Consider the following 21982-nt stretch of genomic DNA (forward strand, 5'->3'; position numbering starts at 1 on the left):
TAGCACTCTGGTACATGTAGTGCATGTAGATGGACGAGTAAAAAGTAGTTCACCACAGTTGGTGCGAGTGGTTACTCGTTATCCCCAAGATCTCTGGACCCGAGAGATGGCCCGGGATTCGGGACAGTTTCCCTCGTCAGCAGAGCAGTGTTTGGGGTGGATGAGAAGGCCGCCAAGTAACCGTCACAGGCCCTGATGCCTCTCCGGCGTGCAGGTGCGTCTCCAAGAGCTCGTCAGCTCAAGGCTCACGGGAGCCGTTTAAGTACAACCAAGATGGATCGCACACCGCTAGCCTCTCCTCCAGGTCGCCCCTTAGCACTCTGGTACATGTAGTGCATGTAGATGGACGAGTAAAAAGTAGTTCACCACAGTTGGTGCGAGTGGTTACTCGTTATCCCCAAGATCTCCGGACCCGAGACATGGCCCGGGTTTCGGGACAGTTTCCCTCGTCAGCAGAGCAGTGTTTGGGGTGGATGAGAAGGCCGCCAAGTAACCGTCACAGGCCCTGATGCCTCTCCGGCGCGCAGGTGCGTCTCCAAGAGCTCGTCAGCTCAAGGCTCACGGGAGCCGTTTAAGTACAACCAAGATGGATCGCACACCGCTAGCCTCTCCTCGGGGTCGCCCCTTAGCACTCTGGTACATGTAGTGCATGTAGATGGACGAGTAAAAAGTAGTTCACCACAGTTGGTGCGAGTGGTTACTCGTTATCCCCAAGATCTCTGGACCCGAGACATGGCCCGGGTTTCGGGACAGTTTCCTTCGTCAGCAGAGCAGTGTTTGGGGTGGATGAGAAGGCCGCCAAGTAACCGTCACAGGCCCTGATGCCTCTCCGGCGCGCAGGTGCGTCTCCAAGAGCTCGTCAGCTCAAGGCTCACGGGAGCCGTTTAAGTACCATGTCATGAGTGATGTTATATGTGACGTCATCAGCAGTGCATTGCGGGCGCGCAAGTTATAGTTAGCTGAGCTAACTATAACGGAGGAATTTCAAAGGTGTTTTATGAGAGAAATGTTCAGCTAACTATAATGTGTGAAAACTAGGGTTTTTTCAATGAATTTGCATGTTTTTTTAAATGCTAATTCCTAACTATAACCTGTGTGAAACCTATGGTTTTTTCAATGAATTTGCAAGGTTTTTTAAATGCTAATTCCTAACTATGATGTGTGTGAAACCTATGGTTTTCTTCAATAAATTTGTAAGGTTTTTTAAATGCTAATTCCTAACTATAACGTTTGTGAAACCTATGGTTTTTTCAGTGAATTTCAAAGGTTTTGTAAATGATAAGTTATAAATGTATTAATTATTATGTCTTTCTTTTTATAATAAATTATTATATTTTTAATATAAATATTTATATGTATTTAATTTTGTAGGTTATATTTCATATTCTTATTATAAAATAATAACAAAACTAAATTGCAAAGTAATTTTTGGATTAATTATTGCTTGACTTCGGTTGCAAGTATAACACAACTCCAGCAATGCTCTGGGGCCCTATGCTCACGAAGCTGTATCAATCCTTACACCTGCTTCAAGCATGTGCAAGGTTTTGACGCAGCATAAGCTCAAAAGTGACTTAATGAAATGTTATACATTTCGCGCAGTCACTTTTAGGAGGCGTTGCTGCACCCCCTTCTGCACAGGAAAGCCTCTTCTGGCGCAGGGCTTTACAATGTAATGCACCCTCCAGATGCGTCACATTGTTAATAGCCCACACCATGGCACATCTTTTGCACCACCGCTGTGTCACAAAAGTGACGCAACGGCTGTGCAAAAGAGGCACAAGGGGATTGTAAACCCGCCCCTAACACATACAAATTCACCCAGGCAGTTTCACCAGCAGCGCAAATTGAAGCAGAGACTTCTAACATATTTATGTACATATGTTACATTCAAGTGCTTCGCACATACTACAGTATACTATAGGTAAACACCTTATAGATTTATGCTGTAGCACTTCCTTATAGCTCTGCACTTTCACATTCTCCATACACTAGTAATATATTCATTCATTCATTTATGAAGTACACATTCATTCTGACAAACTTTTACACACTAACATAAAAATATAGTTCTTTCTTTGACCAGTGAAGGTAGTTCTAAAAAGAACTGTTTGTTTTGTTTTGTGTTTTTTTTGGGTTTTCTCAACAAATTCCAAGCGGAACAAAAGCATGAAAAAAAGAACAACTAATGTCGAGGACAGCAATGATCCTGTATCCTGCATTTCATCAGGTCTATAGACTGTTCCCCATAACACAAAAGTTTATCGCAATAAATACAAAGATTTTTAACTTTAGCAAAGTCAGAATCAATATGTGGGTGTGGACTGCTTGCTGAAAATGCTGCCACAGTTGATGTGCTTGGTGTAGCAGCAGGTAGGTTCTCGTGCAACCTCCATCTTTCAGCTTGAGCAAAGTTCTTGGGGTGCAAGTTCTTCACGTGTCGCACCATATTTGCTGTGCCAAAGGAGTATTTTTTACATGGATCACCCCTTGAAAGAGTTGTTTGGCAAATTTTACAGGTTACTTTTGCAGCATTAACCTTTTTTTGACCTTCTGGAAAAGTGAAAAACTTCCACATTAGAGCTTCTTTCCTCTTCTTTGGAGCTTCTTCAGGAATTAAATATTCCTCTGAACAACTGCTGTATGATGACTCCATTGCTCTTATTAAGGTGATCTTCCTTCTATTTGAGAAGATTCTCACAACAAATGCTTCTTCTTAGAAAGTCAAAGTTGAATAATTATAATGGGACGGAACTTTCAACAGTCGCAATAGGAAAAGTTACGAACCAATCAAATCTCTACTTTTAAAGACACATGGCTTTTGATGCGCTTGCGCAGCTCTTTCAATACGAGTATGCATGATGTTCTACCGCAATTTGTGTAATTCGTTTTAAAATTAATATAGGATTATTAAAAGTATTTTAAAAAAATCATAAATCCCAAATGTCTGCCCTTAGTATCTACATTAAATAAATACATGTTTTAAACCAAGTAGAAACATTGCCCCCTTTCGCGTACAGAACGTTCGTTCAGAAGCAACCACGGCCCATCGAGCAACAGCAGAGGAATTCTCTGCAACTTATTGAATATACTTTGACGTATAGGCAGACTTCAAGTCGAATGGTGAACTCCGGTGGCCGCACCCTTTATACAAGGTAAGCACAGCAGCCTAGATCTACAAAGCCTTCATAGCAATGCATTAGAAATAAGTCGCCATAACGGGCGTCAGTAACGCAGTAGGCACTTCCATATAGACACCACCTGAACGCGGCACTATAACAACTGAAATATACCAGGTACACTGCACTCGTAAAACTGTACTGTTAGCTCTATTTGTGAAACGAGAGAGGGCCATATCATCAACCCTTGGCGACAAAATTATTGCCACTTTATCGGCAGCAAACTGCCGCTAAAGTGGCCATAATAGGTTTGATAATATGCTCTATGGAATACCAATCTAGGCTCATGTTAGTTGTGAAGGACATCTGACATGAGCTTCAATTGGAATTCCTTAGAGCATATTATCAAACCCATTATCGCCACTTTAGCGACACTTTCCTGCCGATAAAGTGGCAATAATTTTGTCGCCCAGGCTTGATATTATAGGCCACAATGCGTAGTGTACAGCAGCCTCTCTGTAAAATCTATAATTACCTCCGAGCAGTAACAACAGATAGGTTACAACAGTCTGACAAACAGATCCACAACCTTATTATGCAACTTTTGAGTCACTTTTAACATGGGTAAAGTGATGCAAGGAGCTAGTAAATCTACGTCTGGTTCAACAAAAAATCTCAACTCCAGACTCTGCGACACAGTTTTAATGTTGTTTTCTCTCTCTCTCATGTACTAACTGATATAAAGAAAGGTTTGCTTGTTGTCCTTGAAGAAAAAGAAAACGTGAATTTCGAAACGACGCTGAGCATGCGAAGAAAGTACAACTGCTACACCAAAAAAAAGGAAAGCTTTACATACAAAAGGCGATACTTTATCGCCGCTTTTATCAACAGGAAACTGCAGATAAAGCGGAGATAATGTGCTTGATAATAGGCCCTTGTAACTTCCCATAGCAGCCCAGGTTCTGGTGTTAACCTGGGCTGCTATGGTTATTCACAAGGGCATATTATCAAGCCCATTATCACTGCTTTATCGGCAGTTTCCTACCGATAAAAGCGACGATAATGTATCGCCTTTTGTTGATAAAATGACCCATTGCTCTTTTTTTGACCAATAAACTTAGGTGCATATCAACAAGGACCAGTGTTAAAATTATCGCCATTTTATTGCCAGGAAACTGCCAATACAACAACGATGATGAGCTTGATAATATGGCCTTCTTATTTCCCATAGAAGCCCATGTTAACACCAGAACATAGCCTTCTATGGAAATTTACAAGGACGTATTATCAAGCCCACCCTCCCAACATTAACAAAAAAACATAGGCCCTTGTAAATTCCCATAGCAGCACAGGTTCTGATCCTACCCTAGGCTGCTATGGTTATTCACAAGTACATATTATCAAGCACATTATCTCCGCTTTATTGGCAGTTTCCTGCCAATAAAAAAGACAATATTGTATCACATTTTGTTGATAATATGGCCCATTGCTCTTTTTTTTAACCAGTAAACTTAGGTGCATATTATCAAGGACCAGTGTTAAAATTATTGCTGTTTTATTGGCAAGAAACTGCCGATAAAACGGCGATAATGAGCTTGATTATACGGCCTTGTTATTTCCCATAGAACCCCATGTTAGCACCAGAACATAAGCTTCTATGGGAATCAACAAGGACGTATTATCAAGCCCACCCTCCCAACATTAATAAAAAACTCCAGACAATGCAGATACCTGGAGCTGGAAGGTCATTTTACATATCACTGCCCCAGAAAGGTGGTGTCCCCCGCGACGTGTACGCGGAGAGAGGGAGAGAGAGCTCAAAACATATTTTTTTTTATAAAAAAGACCCGAGGGGTGCCGTTCACCGAGACTGTGGGGAGTAGGACCGTAACCCCCCGCATACTTCAAAATAAAACCAGAGGAGTGCCGTACCCCAGTGCTCGGGGTACCTTAAAAGCCCACATTATGCAGAAAAATTGCCCCCGTAATTTACCCCCCCGGGACCTAATGAATCAAGCGAACTTCTACTTTTTTTTTCACCTTTTCCATCGCGTAGTACTGCATGAGTACCCCGCTCTTTTTTATGTTAAAAAAAAATAAAAATTGAGCCTAAAGATCCATGTACCACCCCCTGACCAAGACTATAGGCTCAAAATGTTTCTACCCTGCCCCCTTTCCTTATTTCTCAACTTTGTTTTACTGTTTTCTTGTGACTCTGCTCTCCCGACAAACAACATGGCTGCCAACACTTCCTGGTTTGGAGTATTGACAGCCAATCAGCATGCAGCTCCTGCTCATAATTGTAGGTATTTACATACGCCGCGATTTTTCTTTAAAAAAAATAAAATAAAAAATAGAGCCTAAACATCCATGTACGGCCCCCTGAGCAAGCCTAGAGGGTCAGAATATCTCTCCCCACCCCCTTCCCTTATTTCTCACCTTTGTTTTACTCTTTTCTTGTGACTAGGTTCTAACGAGGCACAAGATGGCCACCAACACTTCCTGGTTTCGAGTGTTGACAGGCAGTTCACAGCCAATCAACATGCAGCTCGCGCTCGTAATTGAACAGATTTCAGTACGCGTACTGAACTCCGACTCTAGATATCGCTATGATTTTACTTGCAATTTTCTCAGAAACTACTGAATGGATTTACACCATTTAACAAAAAGCACAATCTGCAAACAGAACTCTACCTCTCTGCTAAATTTCGTGTGATTCCGTTCAGCCGTTCGTGCTGTAGCCCTGGCTAAAGAGCCCTATGGAAAATTGCATGGGGAAAACACGTTTTGGGACCCCCCTTTTTTCTCGGCCCCCACTTGACGAATCACCCCCAAACTTTCAGGGAAGGAGCGGAACTGAGCAGGCCATTTTCTTAGAGAAATTCACCATTATGGTCACCACACTCGTGTAACTCCAATTTTCCCACATGGCCGGTTAACTATCGCTCTCCCCGCCTTTGTATATTTGGATTCTCACGCTATTTATTAGAATATTCTTTCACAACTACCTCGTTCATAATTATGATGTGTTGCCAGCAACCCGTGCCCACTCTAAGTCTCTGTTTTGTCATTTTTATCCTAACATTTTTCCCCCTGCTTTCTAATATTTAATTGTATTATGTATTGGCACTTGTTTATTGCCCACAGTTGCGGGTTTTGTTAATGTATTACCAACTTGTAGGCATGCATTGTATGTCCTGAAGATGAACTCTGTATTCCAATACAGGGTTCGAAACGTCGTCGACCTGATTACACTATATGCCCATAATTACATTGTATGATTTTAAGCAATAGTGTACCTACTTTTACCTTGTCTGTTTAACTTATATTATCCACAGACCACCAAACTTGCCTCTACCTCTACGCTTACCCCCGTGTTTGTATTGTCCACAGTGTGATAGTCGGGCATCGGCTGGTGTCCCACTTGAACTCACACTACAATTCTCTGTATACACTGTTACATGCAACATTAAATACTGTCCGGCTGGGCAAAGAATATAGTAACTATCTAGTCTATATTTATTATTGTCAATATATCCTCTACTGTTTTTATAATATGTGTTAAACAACTATGGCGTCCTCAAACCCCCAACCCTACCTCAAGGCAGGTATAAAAACTGCGACCATGGAAAGATTCTTGAGACTCCACCAGGGAATCAGAGTAATTAACTTGCTTCTACCACCTTGGGAAACGAGGGATGGAGACCAGCCCTGTCGATTATGCGCTAGCGGCACGGAGAACCTTGTTCACATCATATGCCTCTGTGAGAAGTTAAAAGACCTATGGAAAATGTTACTAAAGCCATTCTTCAATCAGTATGGTGTCAGGTCTTGTAGGCAGGCAGTAATGCTGTGCTTCGATCCATCTTTAGTACAGCTAAACTGCCGCCTTATAAACATTTTTGCATTTGCTGCCACAAAGCTGAAAAGCCTATCTGCAAAAGTTACATCTTTGGAAAATGTTTGCGCCACCTTGTAATACCAGCCTCTCTCAACGGAATCAGAATGCTATAAACTTCAGATACAGCTTGCCGACTTGCCGCAAGGGATCATTTCGCCAGTTTGAAAAGAAACTTCCTATTGAGCTGCCTTTAATAGACTCACTGCCATTTGTGCTAGGGACATATGCACTTATTGACATTATCTTAAATGTTTCACGCATACACAAATGTGTTATTTTAACTTTTTCATAGTTTTATTGTATTAATGTAATGTGACTGATTTTACTGTTAAAATGTATGTATGCAATGGTTTTAATTAACTATGCATAATAATGAAAACTAAACTAAGGTACCTCCAGTAAGCGCCACGGAGCTGCGTTGCAGAGTGTTGTAAAAATGGACGTGGCCTCTGAACACCTCTCTGCAACGCAGCTCCCTGGCGCATACTGGCAGTACCTGGTGGGCTAGTTGGCCCCCAGGGGACCTCAGGATTGAAGAGGATTTAATTCCCCAACTTAAAACGCGTCACAGGGCATGTTTGCACACATATCACCTCAGGCCCTGCCTCCTACCTTCACCACTGAGCAAACGCGCCCGTGGCGCATTTTAAGTTGCGGGATTAAGTCCCCTTGAATCCTGAGGTCCCCTGGGGGCCAACTAGCCATGGAGCTGCGTTGCAGAGAGGTGTAAAAAGGGGCGTGGCCTCAGAACACCTCTCTGCAATGCAGCCCCCTGGTGCATACTGGAGCTTCCTGGTGGGCTAGTTGGCCCCCAGGGACACTCAGTATTCAAGGGGAATTTGTTCCCCATCTGCAAACGCAATGTGGCCTCTGGTGCGATCCAGTTTTCTTTTTTGAATTTATTGGCCCTGAGGACCCCATCCCCCAGGGCCTGCCCCCAATTTCTTTTTTTTTTAAACATAGAAATTGGGAAGGGGGCTGCATGGCCCCCCTCCTGAGGCCATAATTTGCCCTGGGGACCCCATCCCCAGGGGCTGGCGTTTTTTTTTTGTATTCGTTTTTTTTTTTTAGAAGGGGGGCTGCGTGGCTCCCTTCCTCCCACATTTTACAAAGCCCTGGGGGCTGATGGTCCCCGGGGCTGGGGGGTCCGTCAGAGACTTTCTGCAGGATAGGCCGGCTTTAATATATCTGCAGATGTTGAATAACCCATTGGGAAATGTATAATGTTGCTAGCTTTTTGGTAGCAGCAGTATGAACATTTAATAGTATCTAACATATTAAATGCTCATTCAGTTTTAACGTTAAATGATTTTCTTGTAAATCAGGTTGACAAATATTATGCCCTGTTAATTTATTCCTTTAAAAAATATTTTTTTATTATGTACAGTTTGTAACCTGGGTCATATATTATGTTTGGTGGACTTTTGCACAATGATTATGTATTATTGTGTTTTAATCACTGGATTTTTTAGCATGCTTTCATGGTTTTAATTAACCGAATAAAGTGATTTGACTGACTGACTGACTATTCAAATGTCTGTAAGCCAAAACAATGCGATATGAACCAGCAGGTTTCAAAATCAGAAAAAGAGGATTATTCAGCGCAGAGACAGAGGGTTTAATACCCTGATATTCAAGTTGATTTAGAATCTCTTTAACGAACGCCTTTGTGTCACGCTTAATGGGATATTGATGCTGTAGTTGAGGAGTTTAACGTATAGGCACAACATACAAAGGAAAATCCTTATCCCAACCAGCTTGTTTGCTGTGTAAGGCAGGAACTTACTTTCTTCAGGGATGTATTGCGAAAAAGAAGAAATGATCACATCCTTGCCACAAGGACAAGCAAAAACAAATGGGGGAGACCAATCAAATTCCACCCAAAAAATGTCATAGGAAGACGCCATGTTGTCCCAAAAATTTGAATTTTTGATGCACTTAATGTCACCTTCAGTCTGTATGTCTACACTGTAAAGTCTATCAGGTGGTGCTACGCCGGTGTCCGTGGTATCAACTGTCACAAAGGTGTCAGTTGCTTTTGTCTCCAGAAACTGGTGGAGTGTCTAGTGCACCTCATTAGTTTTTGCTATGCTGTCGAGGAGAATCACCGCCCAATTCTTGTTCAGCAGGAGGATTTTCACAGTCTGGGGCATATTTTGCTATTAAAGCTACAACTTACTTCTTCTGAAATGAGGCTCTATATGGAGGTGGTTCCTTTCTCTTGACTTGCACATCAAAAGAGCGCTGCAGGTCGTGCTTCGGTTGCGTGGACTAGCCTTGTCTTCAATCGTGCCTTCCACCTTGGTCGTACTGTTGAACGGATGATTCCTGAAAGGAACGGGGAGAATGATGATCAGTAACCTGCAACCTCTCTGATGTTTTAATTTTAAAGCAGTCACGTAAAGCATATCTATGTGACTTCCAGTATTGTTGTGGGATATGGGTGTTATTGCATTAATACATACTTTGTGAACATTGCAGCATGGAAGCTGGGATCCTCCTTGTTGAATAGACGGTATTCATACTCAACAAACGTAGAGACTCTGGCTCTGATTTAGATATCCGTGGACGGATTACTCTGTCACAACAGTGACAGATAACCAAATCCAATGTATCTCCTTCTGAGTAGCGGGACGCGCTTTGTGGTCAGAGCTACTTGCTGCCCCTCGCTATTGCCGTGAGGGGAACGGCCAATAGAGGACTTACCTGCCATCACTGCCGCCACTGCCACTGCCACTTGCGACCGCCGTGAAGGGAACGGCCCACGAGCACCCGCACCTGCAGGCCTCGTGCCTACATCTCCCAGGGGGCTGCGCGAGTTGCGTGCTTCACACATCATCGGAAGGCGTCTGAGGCCTTTAAGCCGGCCCGGCCCTCCCGCAGCACGGGACTCACTTTTTGGTCAGAGCTACTTGCTGCCACTCGTTATTGCCGTGAGGGGAAAAGCCAATAGAGGACTTACCTGCTGCCACTGCCACTTGCCACCGCCGTGAAGGGAACGGCCCACGAGCAACCGCGCCCGCAGCCCCCGTGCCTACATCTCCCAGGGGGCTGTGCGAGGCGCTTGCTTCACACGTCATGGGAGGGCGCCGGAGGCCTTTAAAGCCGGCCCGGCCCTCCAGCAGCGGCAGGCAGAGGCTGGGCTGGGCCACCCACCTTTTCAATGCTGCAGTTGGGCCCCTAATGCACTGGTTAGTGATCTGGACCCTTTACATGAAGAACCTGAACTATAACTGCTAGATTATAGAGTATTACTCTGTTTGCAGCTTTAAATTGTGATTTGTGATCTGAGGGAGAGAACTGTTAAATCTGTAATTGTTATATATTGTGGGGGAATTGTCCGATCTAGGTAAATAGTGGTCCCTGATATTTAAGCTAGAACTATGGAGAGACGTAAGACTCAGGCAAATCAGGATGAGGTTTTGGGCAATGCTAAAGTAACTGTGACCACTATCGACGCATTCCTGACCAGAGCAGCTACGGTGATAGATAGGGAGATTGAGCTGGTAAACAGACGTCTTTCTAGATCTCCAATTGCTAGCTCAGTGACGCCCTTGGAGGGGGAAATAGCTCATTCAACTAACTTCATTGATGAAACTGTGAACTCTACTCATATGCAGGGATTGGAGAATGGTATCCCCAATTTGGGAGTGCTCTCTCCAGTCATGGAGTCTCAGTCGGACATTATATCTGCTCCCCTATTTCCTGTTGTTACTATAATTAATAAGCAGTGGGTTGCCCAACCTACTCAACCAGCTCCTGGCAGCAAGGGTGGGGGAAAAAGCACAACCATCAATACTCGTAGTAACACCAAGGCTGCTAGTAAGCCTAACTTACTGCTACAATCAGGGGGGGCACACTGCTCTACTGGTAGCACCAAGAGAAAGGGAAAAGAAATGGGCAATCAAGCAAATAAATCTAAACCTACTGTCCCATTTCCATCAGGTGGGGCAGTCCCGCCTGTGTCTGATCTTCCACTAATAGAAGTGTTTAAATCCACTCTGCTCAGTATACTAGAGGATACATTACGTCCAATTATGACCAAATTACATAATATTGAGCAAAGTATAGCTGACCAGCACAATATTATTCAATCTCTTCAACATCACAGCTGTACAGCAGCAGCCGCCCCCTCTGTTGCAATCACTGAATCTGTGAAGGCGCCCACCGAGGGGGTGGTTGTTGCTACCTGTCCTCAAAATAATTGTACCTCAAGGCCTATGAACCTGATTGCTAGTAGTGTAGGGGGGAGGAACGATAAAACTTCGGGTTGTCTGCCACCAGTCGGAACTCATGTAGTAGAGAGTTCTGGTGTAGCAGTCAACGTGGTGGGAAAGAAAGGAGGCATGCCGCAGGAGCAAATTAATGCTGTTCCACAGAACCTACCAACCATTGATCTACCTCCGCAATCAACCCCGCTGGTGGTAATCCTGGGAAACGTCCCACCCCTCCCAGATGGAGCAAAGGAGGATTATGGCCACTAAAAAACAAAGTAACTCACTGGCTGTCTCGCAACACAGCTGCAGGTCCAAATACTGCACATAATATCATCATGGATCGGCGTGTTGCTTGGTTAGGAAGCTCCAGGAAAACAAGAAGGGGGGATTGTGTTGTGGTAAATTTGAGTAACCCACTACTCGTTGAGAGAATCTTTATGGAGGTCAATGCTGGCCTGACATACAGTGAACAAGGAATACAGGTACTGCCCCTGGGATTCTTCTTTAGGGTGGAGAACCCCAGGCAGAACTATTTGAACACTGAACATTATACAGGACCCCATAAACCTATGGATCATAGTAGGAACGGTAATCTCAATCACTGGGTGGAAAGGGTTAATCCATGGGGGGCCTTCCATCCTTTTCCTCTCACCCAGGGACAGAATAGATTTGCTGCTCTACCGGGGCTTAACGATTGTGATTGACTGAGTGATAGCACAGCCCAATTAGATCAGACAGCTCAGATTCCTGAGCCCATTGATTCTGTTTCGCAGGAAATCGAGCCTCCACCTAAAATACCAACAGTAACACTAATTGTAGTACCGCCAGAAATCTTTATAGGCAAGGGGGTAATGGAACAGGAGCTGCCAGTAACTTCTTTGTTGCCCCACATCAGGATACAATTATGGTCCCGCTAGAGGATCAACTTAAGACCCAGGACTATAATGTGTTGTCATGGAATATTGCGGGGATGGCTGAGAAGTTCGCGGACCCGCTATGGGCTCAGTTTGTTAGTAACTTCCCTGTAATATGTCTCCAGGAGACATGACTGGTCAACTGTAACCTCTTCCTGGAGGGGTACAAAGCTTTTTTCGTTCCTGCAATTCCAGCGTCTAGTCGGAGAGCAAAGGGCGGTTAGGTTATTTTTACGTCTCTGTCTCTGAAATGCAGTATTAAGTCAATTTCCTCTTCCTCTAGAGATTTTCAGGCAATTGTTATTAGGCGTAGAAATCTCAGCCTTTGCCTGATTAATTTTTATATTGCAGTACATAGAGAAGAGGAATGTAAGATAATTGAGTTGGACAACTTTGTTAAGCAGTACTGTGACCCATACAGAAACAGCCTTATGTTTGTGGGTGTCTTCAATGTCCACCCATGCGGTGATCCTGAACTCACCAAAATGTGTGACCTGGGATGCCCAAGGATTCAGGGCCTTCATTTTGAGCACTCTCTACAGGGAGATGTCCTCAATGACATGCTTAATTAATTTGATTTATTTTCAGCTATGAGCTTTGTATCCCCATCCAGCAAACAAATGGTACCGACTTTTAAAGTTTGCAGTGGCGGATCGTATATTGATCATATTTTGATCTCCGTAAATGTTCACACCTATCTATTGGGTTACACAATCCTAGCAAGTCCCTTTAGTGATCATAATCCCGTGTGTGTGCGCCTAGGAGAGAATGTACTGAAAAGGAAGGATTCTGTAATAACAGCAGGAACACTGAAGCTAACTGATGGTAGGCGACGCCTTAAATGGACCCAAGTAACACCGTCCCTCTGCTATAAAAAGCTTCAAGAATCCTGTGTGGCAGAACTCTCCTATTGTATGAATCCTGATTCAACTACCCTAGGTACACTCAATGCCTTTAAGGGGATTGTCTCAATAGTAGGGAGACTGCTATCTGTTCCAGGACGAAGTAAGATCACTGGTGCCCCCAAATGGTTCAAACCACCAAGCCGCCAGAGAACTAAAGGCTGCACTAAAGGTAACCCCTAGGGACAATTCTCAGATCCGTACCTTACGTGCCAACTATAATAAGATTCTGACCATTCGAAGAAAGGAACTAAAGGAGGACACTTGGAGTGAGTTATTAGATCCCCTGACCCTATCCAGCAGTTCCAGATTTTGGAACATCGTCAACAGACCTCTTTTTATTAGGAAAAGAGCCGAAGAACTGGGCACCAATATAACGGAGGAGGAATGGGTGTCACACTTAAGCGCCATTTTTAAAAGTGCTTCAACTTTACCCCAGATGCAGGCAAGAACCCATTATGGCGATGTAGTCGTATTCACGGCACGAGAAGTGGAGGATGGCATCACTAGTCTTACAAGCGAGTAGGCTTCAGGTCCGGATGGCGTCCCACTGGACCTTTTTAAATCTAACCCCTCTCTCTGGGCATCAATCCTGGTGGCGGTGTTGAATGCGGCAGCAAAGGAAGGGTGGCCAGATTCATGGGGAGTCTCCACAATTGTCCCAGGTTTCAAAAAGGGAGATTATAATTGCACCATGAATTATAGACCAATCTCCCTTATCGACTCCGTTGTCAAGGTTGTTGGTGGAGTCGTATTAAATAGACTGACTACCTGGGCAGAAGAAAATAAGATTATATCCGACACCCAGTATGGGTTCCGCCCAGGTCGCTCAACCGTGGCACAATGTCTCAATCTCTATCTAATCCTCGGAAAGTACACCATTGCCCGCCAGGGGACAATCTACATGGCCTTCATGGATCTTTCCTCAGCTTTTGACTGTGTCAATCAGGGAAAGTTGTGGCAGTCCATGAGGGCCATGGGGGTGGAGGCAAATTTAGTGGACTTTCTGAGGGATCTACATAGAGATACTAGGGCGAACATTAGATATGCCCAGGATCTGAGGATCACCAGGGATTTTAACACAGAAAGGGGGGTACGACAGGGGTATATTTTAGCCCCTTTCCTGTTCAACATTTACATCATTGATGTAGACAAGACCCTGCTGAAAACAGGGGCTGACTTCTGGTACGTGGGACGCAGGGGACTGCCCGTCTTGCTATATGCAGACGACGCGATTCTCCTGGCACGAACCCCCAAAAGTTTGCAGATCTTGCTTGACACCTTTCGAGGGTTTATGGCCGAGCGAGATCTGGCCATAAATAACTCGAAATCCTATGCAATGCAGGTAGGGCTCCGTCCGAAAAGAGAGTACACCTTTAGGGTGAATGGAGAAAGAGCACCGATATCCCCGACTTTTTCCTACCTCGGCGTCCTACTGGATGATTGTTTGAATTGGGGCGCCTTACAGAAGAAGAAAAGGGAGGAGGTGACCAGGTCCAATGCAGCGATATTTAGTTTTTCAGCCAAAATGGGCAATCGTGCAATGGCTGCAATGCTGAAGATCTACCAAGTTAAGAGTATTTCTTTAGCTACCTATGGGAAGCGAACTGTGGGGATATACTGGTGTGTAGGGTATCCAGGTGACAGAAAATAACTTTTTAATACAGTTGCTGGGGGTTCCCAAAGGGACTGCAAATTTTATTGTTCATGAAGAAACTGGCCTTCCATACATCTGTGATACCCTGGCTATGCGCCCACTGCTTTTTTGGCTCAAAAGGTGGCTAAACAAATATTTAGAGCTTACCCACAAACTACTAAAAGAGTCTTTGAGCCTGGACCATATGACTGAGATACCATGGCTAACGTATCTAAAGGGGTGCTTTAGTGAGCTGGGGCGTCCGGACCTTTTTTTATTACCTGATTGTATTACTATGGCAGACGTGGCTTTTGTGAAACAATCGTTTATAAGGTGTAAAAAAGCTAAGCGAGAGGAGATGGAATTGATGAAAAATGGCGTCCGTAAGCACATGATGCTTAGAACATCTCTAGCAATGGAGCCATACCTTCTGTGGCCCATGTTGGCTCATGAGCGTTTTTTACTAATCAGGTTTAGATTGGATTATTTCCATCTTTTATTAGCTGTACCTAAGGGGAGCCACAAAGGAAAAGTGTTAGCACCCTGTGGCTGCGACAATATGTTTTCTCAGGATTTGCTACGCTTTGTGTTCTTTTGTCATTTTTATGAAGCCCCACGGAGGGTATTTTTATAATCACTTTTAATAAAGCTAAACTTTCACAGGTACGCCCCGCTCTCTATTTTTTGAAACTTTTAAAGCCAGAATACATCCCGTTTGTGGTTGGTTTCTTGAAATGTTCCTTAAGGTATAGAAAATGTATGGAACCCTAAGGGATCTGGATGCTGTATTTTAATGAATTAACTTTTAATACTAAGCAATGTGATGCCCTCTGACCCTATTATTACTGAATGTAAATTGAAACAACTGCATTTTATAACTAGTATATATATTTCTTGTCCTGTTTACTTTTAACGATGAAATGTAACTTTTATGGTTTCCTTTCTTGTGAACCGAATAAAGTTTAATGAAATTAAATGAGTAAATTATGTAGTAATTAATTGTAATAAAAAAAGATTTGGGAGTTAATCACACATCTTCTCATTCAAAGGTTGAAGCAGACTCTTCCTGTGACTCCGGTGAGTTACTCCTTGACCACCCTTGGCTAATTTTAATTCTTCTGTTTTTTTATTCCAGTCATCAAGCGTTTTTAACTCTTGTACCAGTTCTTGATTTTGGATGGGCATACTCACTCCCTCTCCATTTTGACAGTTGTGATACAATTTGTGAGCACATACTGGATGACACTATTGTTCTGTGTTTATGTCATTATTCCAGGTTTCAGCCATGGCGGGACCCTGTGTTCATCCAATAAGTATTAGGGTGTGAACACTTCTCATCCAACATAGTAGTGTAGATAGTTTTGTTTGGTCCTGAAGAAATGCACAGTATCATTTTGAACATAATTGCATGAAACATGTCGACCATTACTATATAGAGTAGGTTTCTGCTTCCCTGGACCCTTAAGCCAGAAAGCAACCACTCTTTCTGTTTTTAGTGAGGTGGGGCACCACTTTATTAAAAGTTCGTTTTGGATAACCCAACCTTTTTTAACCACTTATACACATCTACACCATTCACTTCCTTCCCTAGGGCCCTCACACCCACAGCACCATACGGCAGGAACAAAAGATCTCCGCTAAAGAGCCCCTTTATGGGTGCCCGTCGGGTATTGAACCGCCGACCCGACAAGGAGCGAGCCCATATGATGAAGCATGATACCTAGCTGCTGGGTGTGTGAGGACTCTAGTTCCGACAAGGTGGATCCCCCTCACTTTGGTTTCAACTGTCGAACAGGTTTCTATCCAGGGGAACTGCGTACTCTCTTTTTTTGATATACTACATTCAAAGGTCATCCTCGGATCTCTTTTGGTGTCTAGAGAAACATAATACATATTTTAGAATAATATAACACGTTAATATTAATTTACAATTGATAGGCATCCTATAATAACCTCTTGCCTTTGTCCTACAATCTATGTGTGTGAATAACTTACACCCAGAGTGGACTTTGTGACTCAATGCCAATATTATCTGCCATACTTCATACATTTTGTTTTAGTGAATGAACCTTTGAAATGCCCACATTTTATTGGGTCAAAGGACAGTTCTTAGAGTTTGGCGGAAAGGGTAATAAAATTAAAAGCTGCTATAGTGTAGTAACGTAGTACATACACAGGTGAGATAGTTTTCATGTAGCTTTAATTCAACCAGACTGAGCTGCCTCAACAGTACCAGCATGTACTCTTCGATTTCACAGTGGCCTGAACACCAACTGTCATTTTTCAAACCCCAAAATTCTTTTAAGAACCTGAGGAGTAGAACATTCTACTCCTAGCATGAGGTTAATGTACTAAGGAAGATATAACGCATCTTCCCTTCTTAAATGAACATACAAACAGAAATAAAAAACAATAACTAAATATAACATATAGTAAAGTAAGTAGAAGCAATTATAACCGGTACAGGTAACCACTTAATACCTTCTTTGATTTTCTTCTCTTCTCTACAGATGCTGATGTGTTGCATTTTGGCTATGCTCACCGCCAACGCTACTTCGTCTTTTCAAATTTCACACTTTGTGTTGATATGCTTTCCAAATATCCAGAGTTGGCAACATTGGCTTTCCATCCCTCTGGCTCTTCTTTTGCTGTCAGCCATTGTTGCCAATATCTTAATCTTGGCAGTCATACAAAGAGAGCGGCATCTCCATGAACCCATGTACTTTTTCATTGCCTTACTTGCTATCCTAGATCTGGTTGTGTGCTTATCCACCATCCCCAAAATCCTGGGAATCCTCTGGTTCAACTGGAAATTGATAGACTTGCATGCCTGCTTCCTACAGATGTACTTTGTGAACAGTTTTGTTCCATCACAGTCTGCAACATTCCTTGTCATGGCCTTTGACCGATACACAGCAATCTGCAACCCCCTTCATTATCCCTCTGTCATTAGCAGCAGGTTTGTTTCACAAGCCTTTGCATTCATCTTGCTGAGGAACCTACTGGTGGGCATAGGCAACCCAGTGTTAGCTGCCCGACTTCCATACTGCTCTAGAAATATTATTGAAAATTGCATATGTGGGGTTATCTCTGTGACATCCCTTGCATGTGGTGACAGTACAATCAACAAACTCTACCAGCTTGCCACTGGCTTCATTCTCTTAGGCATTGACTTCATTTTTATTTCCATGTCTTACTGTATGATCTTCAGGGTGGTTATGAAGCTTCAGGCAGAAGGCGCTGCAGCGACAGCTTTCAGCACATGCACACCCCACTTCATTTTGATCTCCTTTTTTTATACTTTGCTTTTGGTCTTAATATTCACCAACACAATGAGGAAGAAAATCCCCCCTGATGTTCCCATCTTGCTTAATGTCTTCCACTTTGTTGTTCCATCTGCCATGAATCCAATAGTTTATGGGCTAAGATCCAAAGACATCAAACAGGGAATCAAAAAAATGATTGGGAAAGGAAACACAAATCTTAATGTGAAAGACAATGCCACAAACTAGAGAAGGAAGACAATGCCAGGGAGCTGGCTGCTGTTTTCTACTAAATGAAAAAACTACAGCTACTGCTAGAGAACAACAAAAGAAGTCAGGTTATAAAGGTATCTTCATTTTTGTTTTATTTAGTATAGCTTTTCTCTGATTTAATGTCCATTTAATAATGTGTTTTGCAGGTTTGACAAACTGTGGAACAAAACAAAGCAAAAGAAAGAAGAAAAAACAACAAAGGATAACTTATGAACTTTGTATTGCCTTTGAAGGGACATAAACTAATACAAAGTAGTGAGAGAGCTGAGAGAAATAGGAAAATAATTCCAATACTTTGGGGTAAGATGTGTAAAAAACAAAAGACAGGCTGAGTACAGGTGGACAAGGTAGATTTAGGAATATGACTGCACATTATGACTCCGTTAGAAGAAGGGCCAATCCCATTTGTGCATGAGAAAGGAAATTTGAAAGGCAATTCAACAAATGTGTGTATGCGCAAGGGAAGATTGAGTGAAGTAATAAAACCACTGAAGAGAGGTTAAGGAGAGGATTAGAACTCCTACAGAGATTGATAAATGAGACATGTGAAGAGAAATGACACATCCAGAAATGAGGATCCTTGAAATATGGAAATTCAAGAGTGGGTGAATCCTGCAGATGGCATAGGAGAGGAAGTATAAAGCAAAGGAAGAGGTGTGAAAGACTAGTTTTGCAGACAAAGAAAATAGGAGCCTCAAAAACAGACCTTTGAGGAACTTCTTTCAGAATATTAACCAGCTCAGAATGCATAGTAGTAACACCAGTATGACATAAAGGAGAGATTGTTGTTATTTCAGCCTTCCCACATTTCCAAACAGTAAAGGACACATATTTAAACCATGTTTTCAAAACAGCCAAGGGCTTCTGTATGATTGGCTGTTTATCGTCCATTCTCCTTGTTTTATCCTGCTCCCAATTCCATTATGTTGTTGGCCGCTATGTTTTTCTGTGCAGTAGTTCATTACACTAGTTCCATAACCAGTGTTCTGCATAATTTACAATGCACCTTGTGAACATCAGATGTTCCTAGTGACAATGGATGTCAGATTTCTATATTCTTGAATAAATCATCAAGACGGTTTCCACAGAATGAGAAAGTACTTGAATACATGTTCAGCCAATCTCGACTCGAGACTTGGGGCTCCGTTCTCGTGCCTTCAAACGACTCCTCGAGCGTACCACTTCATTGGATCAAGCCATCAGACTCACTTCGGCAGACTGTTCCGACTTCTGCTCTACTTTGGGCCCGAACGGGGCTCCGTTTTATCGCGCCATTACCTGATTCCGACACTCCGATTCAACCCACCGGACCGACTTCGGCACATTGTTCCGACCACTGCTCTCCTTCGGGCCACAACGAGGCTCCGTTTGTGCGCCTGCACCATATTCTCTCTCATTAATCGGTAACCCGGTCCTGATGAAGATCCTAAATCAATAGGATCGAAACGTCGTCTACCCGCATTACAGCGCAACTTATGGCGCATTACCTTCTTCGGTTCCCAATCCAATAACAATTATTCATTCACCAAGGAGGAACCAACAATTTTGTATATATTGTCTTTCATTTTTGTCATTTTGCGTCCTTCGCTGTTTTCACCCATGTGTCACTCGCGCTGTCACCTGTTTGTCTCACTATCACATAGTGCACAAAACCCCCTTGGGTTGTCACCGCATTATATGCCTCAAGTGCTGTTCTCCTATCTGTTTATTTGACTGTTTTGTTAAAATTGTCCTCTAATATATGATGCTATATGCACTTTCAAAAAAACTAAAATCCTGAGTCTCTCTGTCTTTTATGTCCGGATCCTTTTGTAATGTCGTGTACATGCAAATATATCTGTTGCTCAAGTGAATCCAATTGAGACATTGTTGTTTTATACATATGTACACCCAGATCTCAATCTGGTGTACGGGTTATACTTTTGTTGCTTTCCCCTGCTTTTTAAATAAAGCAGTTTTTTTAATGCATCCAATTTTCCCTTAAGGAAAATGGGATGCATTTAAAAAAGAAAAATGAAACTTTTCAGTTTCATTTTTTAAGGCCAGACAGTGGTCCCTGGGGCCAATGCCTGCACTTAAAAAATATTTTTGCACACACTCACAAAGGGGAAGTGGTCCCCTGAGGATCCCTTCCCGTTTGCAAGTGGTTTACCACCCACTTGAAGTAGGTGGTAAACTGAGTGTTTTGCAACCGCAAATGAGGTTGAAAAGCAATCATACATAGGTGGGAAACTCGTTATTAGGAAGGGACTCCCTTGGCATGCCCCTTCCTAATAGTGAGTCACAAACCATATTTTGCGAGTCACTAATAGGTGAACTACAAAATATGGTTTGCACATGGGGCTGACCTATTTTGCCGTTGCAAATGGGACAAATTCCATTTTGCGACCGGAAATACTGGTCGTACATATGCCCCTATGGGTATTATATGAAATATACCTCACAACACTCCACATAGCTCCTTTTATATTCTGGAATGAAAATCCATTTTTCTCCTGAGCTACAGTATAAATAAAGCTGATATAATAGTTGCAAACAAAACTGAGGTCGTGAGTAATGTTTGCTGAAAGAACTACGTACAGCATTATGTAATAGCCATCCAAGGTTCTTCTTAAATTTTATGTAAAAGTTGAGAAATGTAATTAAAAAAGCATCCGTCATTAGTATGTGGCCCACTTACACACTTCAACAATAATATGCTTATTGCAATTAGTACCCTAACAACATGATTTCACTGTCTTCTTTAATAAGAGCCATGTCATTGAATACTGACAGTTCAATTCTCCAGGATATCTTACTATGAAAATAACTAGTGTGACATAGAGTTTAAAATCCTGATGTATAACTCTTTGCAAAAACGAGTCAACTACAAAACACACGCTCATAATCCTGGTGATAGACTCCTTGCTAAAAATAACAACGTTTACAATATGAGTTTAATATGCTGACAAAGGACTCCTAGAAAGATAAACAAGTGGACATGGATACCCTTATTCAAGTTTGACACCACAATAGTTCACGAGTTGGAAGATATTTTATGTCTAAGTCCATGTCCCAAATTAACTATTTACTGTGACTTCTAAACTGCAATTCCTAACCGAACCAAGTATGTATCACGATTTCCTAGCCAAGACACCATGGCCCAACAGGATCTTAAACTCTAAGCAAGTCTTATGAGAGTCCTTAGAATCCATGGGGCAATTAGTCCTTTTTTGTCTTACACGAGTACTTAGCACAAGGCATCCCTTTGAGATGTGAGGCTTCTGTCGCGCTGTTGAGGTGCTACACACAAACTGTCAATCTCTTTACCCTTTTCTTTTTATGAAGACAAGCGTGTTCAGGAGATTTAAAGAAATGCAATGGGCAGGACTGACATCAAGAGGTAAGCATGCCCGGTGCTGGGTCACTACACTGGCCAAGGCAAGATTTGTTATATAAAGTAAGGACAATGATCGGTATGGAATCGTCTGATGACAGCACAATTTGACTTCACAAAAATAAAAGCGTTAGAGTTATCCAATACAAAACTAAAAAATTTCTCAATAAGGATAAGTCTGTGCCTTTCTCCAATGGTCATGGTAAAACCATTTGAACTGGTATGATTGCTGAAAAGCATTTTGCCCCAGATTCACAAATGCTAGCATGCATGTGTAAAACTAATTAAGTTTAGATGTAATCTATCACCTCAGTTTGCATCTCCACATTTTTGCAATTCATTATTTCCAAGTCTTGAAATATAGACTGAAGGATCTGTATG

At 42.6% G+C, this 21982-nt stretch overlaps 1 protein-coding gene across 1 annotated transcript; it reads left to right on the forward strand.

The window, feature by feature from the left end:
* Positions 1-17223: 17223 nt before the first annotated feature.
* LOC144774072 (olfactory receptor 56A4-like) lies at positions 17224-18201 on the forward strand. Its single transcript, XM_078659100.1, has one exon. The coding sequence runs from the start codon at positions 17224-17226 to the stop codon at positions 18199-18201; it is 978 nt and encodes a 325-aa protein (XP_078515226.1).
* Positions 18202-21982: the final 3781 nt, after the last annotated feature.

This window comes from Lissotriton helveticus, chromosome 8 (assembly GCF_964261635.1).
Source record: "Lissotriton helveticus chromosome 8, aLisHel1.1, whole genome shotgun sequence".
In the NCBI taxonomy this organism is placed as follows: Eukaryota; Metazoa; Chordata; class Amphibia; order Caudata; family Salamandridae; genus Lissotriton; species Lissotriton helveticus.

What these genes read in the sequence shown, in the direction of transcription:
- LOC144774072 (XM_078659100.1), top strand. Translation starts at nt 17,224, where the DNA reads ATGCTCACCGCCAACGCTACTTCGTCTTTTCAAATTTCACACTTTGTG.